This window comes from Cucurbita maxima, unplaced genomic scaffold (assembly GCF_002738345.1).
Source record: "Cucurbita maxima cultivar Rimu unplaced genomic scaffold, Cmax_1.0 Cma_Scf00032, whole genome shotgun sequence".
In the NCBI taxonomy this organism is placed as follows: domain Eukaryota; kingdom Viridiplantae; phylum Streptophyta; class Magnoliopsida; order Cucurbitales; family Cucurbitaceae; genus Cucurbita; species Cucurbita maxima.
The window spans coordinates 486,435-497,840 of NW_019272048.1; the positions used below are offsets into that span (position 1 = coordinate 486,435).

Sequence of the window (11,406 nt, forward strand, 5' to 3'; positions counted from 1 at the left end):
CGAAGATTACACTTTTCCAAAGAAACGTGCTAGAGAGAGGAAATCACGTTGTCATTGTCGCTTGTACGTGACTCACGTTGAAGACATGTACCACCACTAATAAGTTTGGGTGTTTATAAGACATCGTCGATATGGATCTTAAATTAGATGAATGGTCATGGTGGCGAGTGTCGTCATCGTGGATTCATTGAAAGAGATGATAACATAGGAGTGTTCAACAACGAGAGAGCAACCCAAATAGAGTTCACAATCCAACTCAATCGAGCCTTGTATTTTCAGATTGGGTTGTCGGGTGTTTTTTAAATACCATTTAAAAAAAAAACTATTTATCTACAATAAACGTTAAATTAATAACTAAAATCTCATAAAATTCAAATATCAAACATTTATCAGTCACAACGCATCACTAACATTAATTACGAACGTTAAATATTTTTAATCTTTATAATAATTATTAATTTTTATAATAATCATTGGTTGGGTTGACCACAGAAAAAAAAGTCAAATGAGTTTTGGGCCTTGCACTCACCATTCACCAACCAAGTTGTAGCATGTTCCTTTGGGCCCAGAGCCCATATAGCAGCCCAATTTCAATATAAAGAATCCTTTTTAATAACAACAACAACAATAATAAATATATATTGAAAAAAAAAAGATTCTATTTAAATAGTTATACTATTTTATCCTTAAATTAAAAAAAAAATATATATGTATGTTAATTTTCAATTATGTGACCCATATGTCTTTAAATCGTAAAAAAAATATTTAATATTCCATTATCTATTAATTTTATGTATAATAAATGAATTAAAATTTAAGAGATTTAAATTTAGAGACGTATTAAATAAATAAAATATTAAAAAAAAAAATTAAACTGAAAATATCTGATCTGAGTTATAGAATGTGAGCCCTTATTTTTTAATTAAGCTAATGATTTGAAGGTGATATACAAAAAGTGGAGCAACCCAAATGAGCAGACTGTTCGATTAAGGCTACCGAGAAGAGAAGCAAAGAGACGACCCGACTTCACGTTTCTTCAGGGACTCTCATTTTTATTTATTTTTTGTTTCTTAATCCGAAATTCGAGCTATGTAAAGATTGGAAGCACACAATCGAACTCTCGACTCAGTCCAACTCATAACACCCGATTAATTCTGTAAAATTTCTTCTTCCCTTGCACGCAACCCCTTTCATTTTCCACTTTGATTTCGCCTTGTTTCTATCGATTTCCTTCAGTTCTTTGATTCCCGGCTGCTGTTTTTGGGGGTTTTAATCTCTCCCGATCATCTGAACCACTAATTTTGACTTGGGTTTGTCTTATCTTCATCTGCTTTCAATCCCTTCATTCATGTTTCTTTTGAAGGTAATGTTTGTGGCTAACCCTGTTCCTTATTTTGCTTCCTTTTGATTTTTTTGATATCATTTGTTTGTGTTTATCATGTTATGTTCTTTGTTTGAGCTTGAATGTTTGTGAATTGGAGCGTTTAGAACTAGCTTCCTTTTGAATTTGTAGACGAGAATTGAAATTTTTGTACTTAAAATGGGGTTTGATGATTCATGTATTTCTTTTTCTGGCGTTCTTCATCAGCAAATTTCTGGCGTTTTCTGTTTATCCCTCTCAATGATTTGTGGGTTTTGTGTATTTTTTTGCTATTGATTATGGCCTTTGATTCGTGTTGCAAGACCATTTGGATTCGGCCTTTGATTCGTGTTGCAAGACCATCTGGATTCTTTCCCCCCTTCCACTCCTTTCTCTAAATGCATAATTGTCTATATTCAGACTTTTCAAGTATTCCATCTTTCGTTTGTGCTTCCCTAGCTTGCTTCTGCGAGATCCCACCTCGATTGGGGAGGAGGAGGGAGAATGAAGTATTTTTTATAAGGGTGTGGAAGCCTCCCCTAGCAGACGTGTTTTAAAAACATCGAGGGGAAGCTTGAAAGGGAAGGCCTTAAGAGGACAATATCTACTAGTGGTGGGCTTGGGCCGTTACAAATGGTATTAGAGCTAGACACTGGATGATGTGCCAGCGAGAAGGCTGAACCTTGAAGGGGGTCGACACGTTGTGGTGTGCCAGCGAGAAGGTTGAACCTTGAAGGGGGTCGACACGTTGTGGGGTGCCAGCAAGGACGCTGGGTCTCGAAAGGGGGTGGATTGCAGGGTCCCACATCGATTGGAGAAGGGAACGAGTGCCAGCGAGGATGCTGGGCCCCGAAGAGGGGTGGATTGTGAGATCCCACCTCGGTTGGGGAGGAGAACGAAACATTCTTTATAATAGTGTGGAAACCTCCCCCTAGCAGACGCGTTTTAGAAACCTTGAGGGGAACCCTGAAAGGGAAAGGCCAAAGAGGACAATATCTGCTAGCGGTGGGTTTGGGCCTTTACAAATGGTATCAAAGCCAGACACCAGGCGATGTGCTAGCGAGGAGGCTAAGTCCTGAAAGGGGGTCGACACGTTGTGGTGTGCCAGCAAGGATGTTGGGCCCCGAAGGAGGGGGGTGGGGTGGATTCTTGGAGGATGATTACGTAATTCTTAACTTCCATTTTCGGCCTTGTCGATTCTTGGATAAATGATATAATTGGTGAATGAGTTAAGATTAACTCGTTCGGGAACTTCATCCTAAAGACCCTTCCTCTTCGTTTTCTTGAAGTATTTTTACACGTTCAGATTGTCTAAACTCTTATTAAATTGCTAGTTAAAGTGTTTTTGACATGACCATTTTTTTGGTATCAAGTTTTATGTGAATGGCTATACTTACCATCTGAAGTTAAATACAACATGATAGTTGGATTTTGTTATATTTTTCCTCTCTAAACTATCTTCCGTCATACATTATTATTTTGATCTGGGTAGCTCAAGCTTTTCTTATTGCTATCTCTTTCAACTACTTTCAGTTAATGGACTTGCTGTATCGACCCACTGTCCATCTTAGTGAATGATGCTCAGTGGAACACGGGATGCAGATAATGCTGGAATTTTTAGATGGAAAGCCCGTGGTGAATCGTCTTTAACATCTTCGTTGCTTAAGGATGTGGCGCCAGAGATCGAACTATCTACCTTTGGACGGGTGCCAAATCTTGGTAGTGAGAGCCCTACCGAGCTTCTCGATGGGGAACGCTTAAACGTGGAACCAATAGCTGACTTGGACCTATTCTTTGAAAGGCTCTATAGCTATTACTGTGACAAAGGGCTTTGGTGCATCATAACAAAGTGGATAGTAGAGCTTTTGAGTCTTGGTTTTACCATATGTTTCTCAGCTTTTTTCTTACTATTCGTTGATTGGAACGGTCTTCGTAATGCCAAGTGTGGGATGGATGCAGTGGAGTCTGGAACTAAACCATGTGATCTTGCCAAGGAAGCTCTTCACGAGCACCCCTTACGCCATATGACAGTTTCGAAAGCTATAATCATTGGATATTTGGGCATATTTTCTGTTTATTGGACCTTTTGCTTTTTAAGGTTTTTTGCTCAGCTAAAGGACATTCTAGGAATCCGTCACTTTTACTACAACAGGTTCGTTGAACAAATTTTACCAATGCTTATAAATGACTTTACTTAACCTAGTTTATGAGTGTTCTTAGATTCATATTGACACCAGTTTTTCTTTATGTGAAGTCTTCACATATCCGACAATGAAATCAAAACTATGCCATGGGCAACAATTCTCGAGAAGGTTGTCGAGCTCCAAAGTACTCGTCAACTCTGTGTGGCTAAGGATCTCTCTGCTCATGATGTGGTCATGCGCTTGATGCGAAAAGAGAACTACCTGATTGGGATGCTTAACAAAGGAGTACTTGCTTTTCCAATCTCGCAATGGGTCCCGGGTGCTGGCCCAGCTATGAAATTTGACTTGTCCAGAAATCATTACCGTTTAACGTTGACAAAAAGTCTTGAATGGACGTTGAATTGGTGCATACTACAGAGCATGTTCGATCGGTACGTTTGTTACTGGAATTATTTCTCTATGTTATTTAGAAAATGGCTATGGCTAGGTCTTAGATGGATCAAACAATACGAAAGGATACAAGTTCTTTAACGATTGTTGATAAGATCTCGAACATTTTAACGATTTTCTGCTTGTGATGTAGAATATCTACTGACTGAAACATACTCCTGTTGCAGTAATTACTGTGTGAGAAGGGAGTTCATATCCAATCCTAGAACATTAAAGAAAAGGCTTGCGGTAGTTGGAGTAGTGATGCTCCTACTTTCTCCATTTCTTGTCATATTCATGTTGGTATACCTCTTTCTGAGGCACGCCGAACAGTTCTATAACCACCCGAGTACAGCATCATCTCGAAGGTGGTCAAATTTGTCGAAGTGGATATTTAGGGAGTTTAATGAGGTACAATGACTCGTTCGATTTTACAAGAGTAAAATTTATCTCTTTATCCAAGTGCTCGATTATCCTATCTGCTATTGTGCTGACCGCATTTAGGCTATAACTTGCGACAGTCGATGATTATGACGTAAAAAAAAGGAGAGATTTAGGTTGTAATATGTCGTGTAACATATGATGATTATGAAATAACAGAACGAGATTTTCGTTATTCTTAAAGATGTATCATATAATGTTATTGCTGCTATGTGTTTGGCAGGTCGAACATTTGTTCAAGCACCGGATGAATAGCAGCGTGCTTCATGCTTCGGAGTACCTAAAGCAATTTCCCTCACCGATTATTTCGATAATCGCAAAGTTCATTTCCTTTGTTTTTGGGGGCTTTGCTGCTATTCTGATTATCATTGCTTTTCTGGACGAATCTTTACTGGAAGGCCATGTAATATACATTTCATTTACTCCTAGCCATGAAATGATGTGTTCACTATGCACTTTGATCTAAATGCATTCTTTTACCATTCAGATTTTCGGCCGCAACCTCCTATGGTATGCTGCTGTTTTTGGAACGATAACTGCTATTAGTCGGGCTGCTGTTACAGATGAGATTTTAGTTCTAGATCCTGAGGGGGCAATGTCTATCGTCGTCCAGCATACTCATTATATGCCGAAGAGATGGCGTGGCAAAGAAAATTCTGAGCATGTTCGACTAGAATTTGAAACCCTTTTCCAGGTAAACTTGCTAGCGATTCATTTCGTTTTCTGTGTGGCTGGTAAGAGAATTAAAACTGGTAACTTCGCACTTGAGATCATCCCAATCTTATGATAAAACTAAGTATGACTCAGGGAGGGTTGATGTGAGATCCCGATCTCACATTGGTTGGAGAGGGGAATGAAACATTCTTTATAGGTGTGGATACCTCTCCCTAAAAGACGCATTTTAAAACCGTGAGGCTGATGGCGATACGAAATGGGCCAAAGTGGACAATATCTACTAGAGGTGGGCTTGGGCTTGGGCTGTTACAGTTGAAGAGCTCCTTCTCTTCCATAACTGACCACCTCTGTTACCCAATTTCTTGCTCGTATTCTTTTAGTTCCCCGTTGCTTAAAACTCTCTTACATCACACGACTTCGTCACCGACGTCGCTGCACTTACGAACTCACAATCTAAGCCTCACCTAAGTGTTTTCTTTTCTTGTTTTTCGTTGTTGTCGTTGAGGTTGTAATCTTCTCTCTTTCTCTCTCACGGTCCTTCTCTGATGCAGTATACAGGAATGATGTTACTTGAGGAGATGGTCTCCATTTTTCTCACCCCATTCTTGCTTGTGTTTGTTGTTCCGGAGGTTGGCAGCTTTTACAGACCATATCAGAGCTCATTTTACTGTCTTTCAGTCACTGATGTTTTTATATTTGCAGAGGGTGGATGACATTTTGCAGTTCATTGCAGACTTCACAGTCCATATTGAAGGTGTTGGTCATGTTTGCAGGTTATTGTGTTTCTTATATTATCATCATCTTTACTCTTTCCTTACATTTAACTGTTCCTGAATGAAAGAGTCAAATGAGATTCAAAAGACTTAAGAGATGTAAAGCCGGGGGGAAATTCAAAGATAAGCATATGTCGTCCACCGTCCTCACGGACTTCCTATATACTCATCTAAATACACCCCTCCCGTTAGTTACTATCTCTGCTAAGAGGCCCGACTCTACATCTCGTTCTCTGAGAAATGTGTTGTAAGATCCCACATCGGTTGGGGAGACATTCTTTATGAGGGTGTGGAAACCTCTCGCTAGCAGATGCGTTTTAAAAACCTTGAGGGGAAGCCCGAAAGGGAAAGTCCAAAGAGGACAATGTCTGCTAGCGGTGGGCTAAGGTTATTACAAATGGTATCAGAGCCAAACACCGGGCGAGGTGCCAGCAAGGAGGTTGAGCTCCGAAGGAGGGTGGACAAGAGGCGGTGTGCCAGCAAGGACATTGGGCCTTGAAAGGGGGTGGATTGGGGGATCCCACGTCGATTGGAGAAGGGAACGAGTGCCAACGAGGATGTTGGGCCTCGAAGGGGGGTGGATTGTGAGATCCCACATCGGTTGGGGAGGAGAACGAAGCATTCTTTATAAGGGTGTGGAAACCACTCCCTAGAAGACATGTTTTAAAAACCTTGAGGGGAAGCTCGAAAGAGAAAGCCCAAAGAGGATAATATCTGCTAGCGGTGGGCTAGAATCGTTACATGTGATATGGCTCAGGCTTCTGATATACATTTTTTTCCACCCCTAAAATTTAGGTTCTTATAATTTTTGGATGTTTCCTTGTCTTCTGCAGTTTCAGTACCTTTGACTTCCCTAAACATGGAAATAGCAGCTATGGGTCACCACATAACGCACCAGGTGCGGAGAGAAGCTCCCAGGGGAAATTGGAGAAATCATTCTTAAGGTACAATCATCAGCTTTTCTGGACATTTTATGTGGTCGTTGCTCGTTCAGATCGTTTCGTTATGCCAAATTTCATTCTCGGAATTGTTTCTCCTAAATCTTCTGATTTAAATGCATTTCTGACGCCCTGTTCTTACTTTTAGCTGTTTGGATAAATGTAACCGCTCAAGCCCACTACTAGAAGATATTGTCCTATTTGGGCTTTCCTTTTCGAGCTTTCCTTCAGGTTTTTAAAACGTGTCTGCTAGGAAGAGGTTTTCACACCCTTATAAAAAATGTTTCATTCTCCCCTCTCAAAATTTTTAAAACGCGTCTGCTAGGGAGATGTTTCCACACCCTTATAAAAAATGTTTTATTTTCCTCCCTTGAGGTTTTTAAAATGTGTCTGCTAGGGAGAGGTTTCTACACTTTTATAAAGAATGTTTCATTCTCGTCCCCAACCGATGTGGGCTTGGACTGATACAATAAATTTGGGTGAAAAATATGTAAATGATAAAAGGAGAGCTGGCTCGATATTTCTTCTCCGATATAAACATCTCTTGTTCTTTCTTTGTTTCAACCGTTCAACTTGCTTTGATTTGAGCGACCAACAAGATAGAATGTAGTTTTGCTAAAGATTAGCTGGCCCAGTTGTCCATTCATGAACTTGATTAGTGTCGTGTTTTGTGTGGGAATCCTGAAAATGTTGCATTCAAGTTAGTTTCTCTGAAGTGTTTCTTGCTGCAGTTTCTGTAGTAGCTATCCTGCATGGGAACCAAATGCTCAGGGCAAGCAGTTCCTGTCAAATCTACAGACTTTTCGGGAGAGAATGTTGCAGCGTCGGGGACATGTATATCAGCCACAAGAAATATATCAAGGGCGTCGCAGTTCAATCGGTCATCGGGACAGGAACAGGGTTTTTTCGAGGGAACTACCCCGCCCAAATTCAGCAGCTGCTAATTGGATGGATTTTCTATGGCTGGATGAACACCATAGAAACTTTCCTTACCTACTTGATCATTATTATACAAACGCACCACGAGATAAAGCCAGTAACTCGGGAGACATCCCTGAAGAACCATCTGAATCAATGGAGCCGAACTCGAAAGTTTATTGGACGCCACCCAACTTCACTCGAAAAGAACAGAGCTACGAAGATTACTGGAAGGAAGATCATCCCATGGATCGATCACAATCTCATCTTGGGGCTTCCACATCAGCTCCCTTCGTTCGTGAAAGCATATTTCAGCATCAAGATTTTATCAGTAGTGCAAATCCTGATACTAAAACTCAGTGGTGGGATCGAAATATCGCATCTTGGGATCAACCCGAAACAAGTTTCATGGAGCCTCCTGATTTCAATAGGCACACTACTATGAAAAGTCGCTACGATAACATCTCAGAAAGAAGCTCGGAGGAGCGACAACAGATGGAATGGAGCGAGTTTGGAAAGCTGTCCCGAGCCACCTACTTAGAAGACATAGAGACTGGAGAATTGGATCTTCATTTCGGAGATGTGTACAGCGGAACTCCAGACGCTCTAAAACCCGAATCTACAAGGTTCGAGTAATAGGTGCTTATACTTTATATGTGGAAGCTAAGGGATGCATAATTGATTTTCAGGGTTCTTTTATGTTTCTGCCAACTTTACAGCAGAATCCTTAAATTCTTTTTCTGTACATAAATTCATCAAACAAAACATTCTTGTAGGCTTCTTCTGTTTGGTTTGAAGCCTCTTGGGGCCATGCGAATGTGCAAGTAATGGCACATTCAAGTTATTAATGACACCCAATTCATTCTTCCCTAGCATTTCATTCTCTTCAAACTCGCTTAGACAAACCACGCAGCCATAGATACTACTACCTTCACCGCTGGAATTTTACAAGTCGATTCCACATCGTTGGAGAGAGCTATGAGGGGATATTCATGTGGTTCGGCATGTAAACTTGAAAACCTCAGCAAACTAAACTCGTGCAAGTTAGGGCAGCATTTACTGATGAAAATGTAGTAACCCAATAGCAAGAAAGCTGTGCCCATCACACTCGGACACTTCACACTTGTTGAGTAATAGCGGTTAGCTGTGGATCAAAAAATATGTATGTCTCCTAATAACCATGAGCTATAAATTTAAGATATTTTCATTCATACATCAATGGTGAAAAACTATAAGCTACATTGTGACAACCTCATCAGATAATTTTTCAATTACAAGGTGGTATCGTCTACCTCGTGAATTCAGCCTTCTGCTTAAGAACCCGAGCCTTTCAACAGGCTCTTCCTGCAAATTTCTTGAACATTCAATGCTACATTTTGTGGATGCAAAGGGAAGCATTAAAGTGCATTATATCTTAGTCATTTCTTTTCCGAACGTTTCTTTTCAATGTCTTGAGCAGTATACAATTCGAATGATCTTCGTTTTGTCCGAACAAACCTTTTCACCCTCGGCCGTATATCAGTACTCCATGTGCACTTGATAAAATGGCAATTTCCGACAGATCAGAACAAATTACACAGCTTTTAGAGTCCCTGGAATCAAGTGGGATGGGGTGAAAATAGAGCTGATTAATGCCTTTATTTGAAGATTTCCAACTTTTGAGTGTCTGAAGATGCATTTCGGGTCTTCGTATCGACAAGTACAGGATAAACGCTTGTGTGATATTTACACCATTAAATCGATTTCAAGCAAGGAACCAACAAACTCAAACTTCCAGTCTATCTAAACTATTATCATCATCATTCTCCATACTTTCCTCTCCGGAGATCATTTTCATGATGGTTCGTGTAGCTTTGCCTACGGCACGAGAAGTCTTCTTTGCAGCTCCAGCAACAACAGGCTGCAAAGAAATAACGGGCAGGTCTGCTCTCTCTTGAATCATTGCTGTATCATGCAGACAACATAGTATAAGCTGTTAAACTCTGGTGATTAGTCATAAGCACGTGTAGAATAAGTTATCTTAGGCAACTTGTAGTCGAACATACACATAGTTTTTTGGTGGGCAACTGCACTGATCTGACGAATTCCAGCTTCTGCTGCTTGGACAGCCTGAGCTGATTTGTTTACCCCATCTGCTATCTCCTGGCTGTGATCACAACGAAATCCAGGAAGATTGCTCAGAAAAGTTGGAAGGAATGATGGTGCACACAGAGAAGAGGAGATGATGATATAAGAAACAAGCAATATATGTCATATCCATGATGTAAATCTTTAGACCTGCTTAGAAGCTACTTTCATTAAGAAAATGAGAGAACAATCAAAAAAGAGCCATACTAAAACACACAAGTCAAAACCAAGTGATGGAACCACCACAAAAGAAAACTAAGATATATCACTCTGACCACTATGATAAAAAGACAAAGTGTGAGACGGTTGAGGAGGAGAACAAAGCATTCTTTACAAGGGTGTGGAAACCTTTCCCTAGCAGACGTGTTTTAAAACCTTGACGGGAAGCCCCAAAGAAAAAGCCCAAAGAGAACAATATCTGCTAATGGTGGGCTTGGGCTATAAGGGAATGGACCAGACGGTGTGCCAGTGAGGACATTCGTGGGGTGGATGTGAGATCCCATATCGGTTGGGGAGGAGAATGAAACATTCTTTATAAGGGTGTGGAAACGTCTCCCTAGTAGACGCGTTTTAAAACCTTGAGGAGAAGTCCAAAAGAGAAAGCCCAAAAAGAACAATATCTGCTAGCGGTGAACTTGGACTACTACATAAAAGTTTCTTACAAAATGTGGATACAAAAGGGAGGCATTAAAGTGTGCTACATCCAAAACTTAATCCCAGGTTTCCTCAATACCCTTAAAAAATTTCTACACTAAAGACATTCATTAAAGAAGACTATTCGCATCTCAAAACTCGAAAAATATATTCTTAACCATAAAACAATTGGCAAGAAAGAGATGGACCCAGATAAGAAACTGTTCTCACCTTAGATCGCTAAGTTCAAGAGTCAGATCACTGATCTCCATGCCAGAAAGTCTAATGGCAGCCATCGTACCAGGAAGTTCTTCCCGAGCTGTGTCAGCCAGTTTTGAAAGTGAAATGGCAGCTCTGCGCATCGCCTACATAAAATTTGTAGAAAATTACTACTCTCAGATTCATAATTCATAACATTGTGGAGTGGCGCGTTATCAATGAACTCACATTAAGCGTTGGCACAGCCGCAATGACAAGGCTTGTAAATGCCACAGAAGCCTGCACCAATAAGCACGAATCAATGTTTGTACAAATACATAATGAACAAATAACTCGTTAGAAGTATGTGAAAGTGGGTGTTCATCACATACTTCCATTAGTAAGCACAGGTCAGCTCCTACCAAGGGCACAATTCAGAAACATCCAACTTAATAGAAAAGCAGTATCAAATAACTAGCTCTATTATAAGGAGAGGTGATGTTATGGGAACAAAAACCCTCAAGTCATTTTCAATCCAGAGCTCAACACAATAAAAGATAACATAGCCGTTCATCTACGAAACCTAAAACCACACTGAGCTTCTCGAGCTTGAACAAAATACACCTATGACATCTAAGGATTATCCTCTCCATCTCTCTCTCCTTCTCTCTCTCCTTCTCTCCCTCTCTCTCTCCCTCTCCCTCTCCCTCTCCCTCTCCCTCTCCCTCTCTCCCTCTCTCCCTCCCTCCCTGATAAGATATGGAACCACT

At 40.5% G+C, this 11,406-nt stretch overlaps 2 protein-coding genes across 3 annotated transcripts in view; one reads left to right on the forward strand and one right to left on the reverse strand.

The window, feature by feature from the left end:
• The first annotated feature begins 935 nt into the window (after window positions 1-935).
• LOC111466931 (autophagy-related protein 9) lies at window positions 936-8,553 on the forward strand. 2 transcript variants are annotated; one of them, XM_023111617.1, is made up of 10 exons: window positions 936-1,363; window positions 2,894-3,512; window positions 3,615-3,935; window positions 4,122-4,344; window positions 4,598-4,777; window positions 4,862-5,068; window positions 5,601-5,678; window positions 5,752-5,822; window positions 6,656-6,766; window positions 7,492-8,553. In XM_023111617.1, exons 2-10 carry the CDS (start codon window positions 2,935-2,937, stop codon window positions 8,312-8,314), a joined length of 2,592 nt encoding a protein of 863 aa, XP_022967385.1. In that variant the 5' UTR covers window positions 936-1,363; window positions 2,894-2,934; the 3' UTR covers window positions 8,315-8,553. The 2 variants fall into 2 exon arrangements, with proteins under 2 accessions (XP_022967385.1, XP_022967386.1); XM_023111618.1 differs by having other exon boundaries at window positions 936-1,156.
• Window positions 8,554-8,859: 306 nt separating this feature from the next.
• LOC111466934 overlaps window positions 8,860-11,406 on the reverse strand; it is a 4,815-nt gene continuing 2,268 nt past the window's right edge. Inside the window, exons 2-6 of the mRNA XM_023111621.1 lie at window positions 10,886-10,936; window positions 10,670-10,803; window positions 9,724-9,824; window positions 9,282-9,622; window positions 8,860-9,189 (exon numbers count right to left, since the gene is read on the reverse strand). Coding sequence (XP_022967389.1) covers window positions 9,444-9,622; window positions 9,724-9,824; window positions 10,670-10,803; window positions 10,886-10,936 — 465 coding nt within the window. The 3' untranslated portion in view covers window positions 8,860-9,189; window positions 9,282-9,443. The remainder of the gene's footprint in view (window positions 9,190-9,281; window positions 9,623-9,723; window positions 9,825-10,669; window positions 10,804-10,885; window positions 10,937-11,406) is intronic.

Bases quoted from the DNA above. Each gene is read 5' to 3' on its own strand.
- LOC111466931 (XM_023111617.1), top strand. From the start codon at position 2,935: ATGATGCTCAGTGGAACACGGGATGCAGATAATGCTGGAATTTTTAGA. The intron at 4,778-4,861 runs GTAATATACATT...TTTACCATTCAG, and splicing joins AATCTTTACTGGAAGGCCAT to ATTTTCGGCCGCAACCTCCT. The intron at 5,679-5,751 runs GTTGGCAGCTTT...TTATATTTGCAG, and splicing joins TTGTGTTTGTTGTTCCGGAG to AGGGTGGATGACATTTTGCA.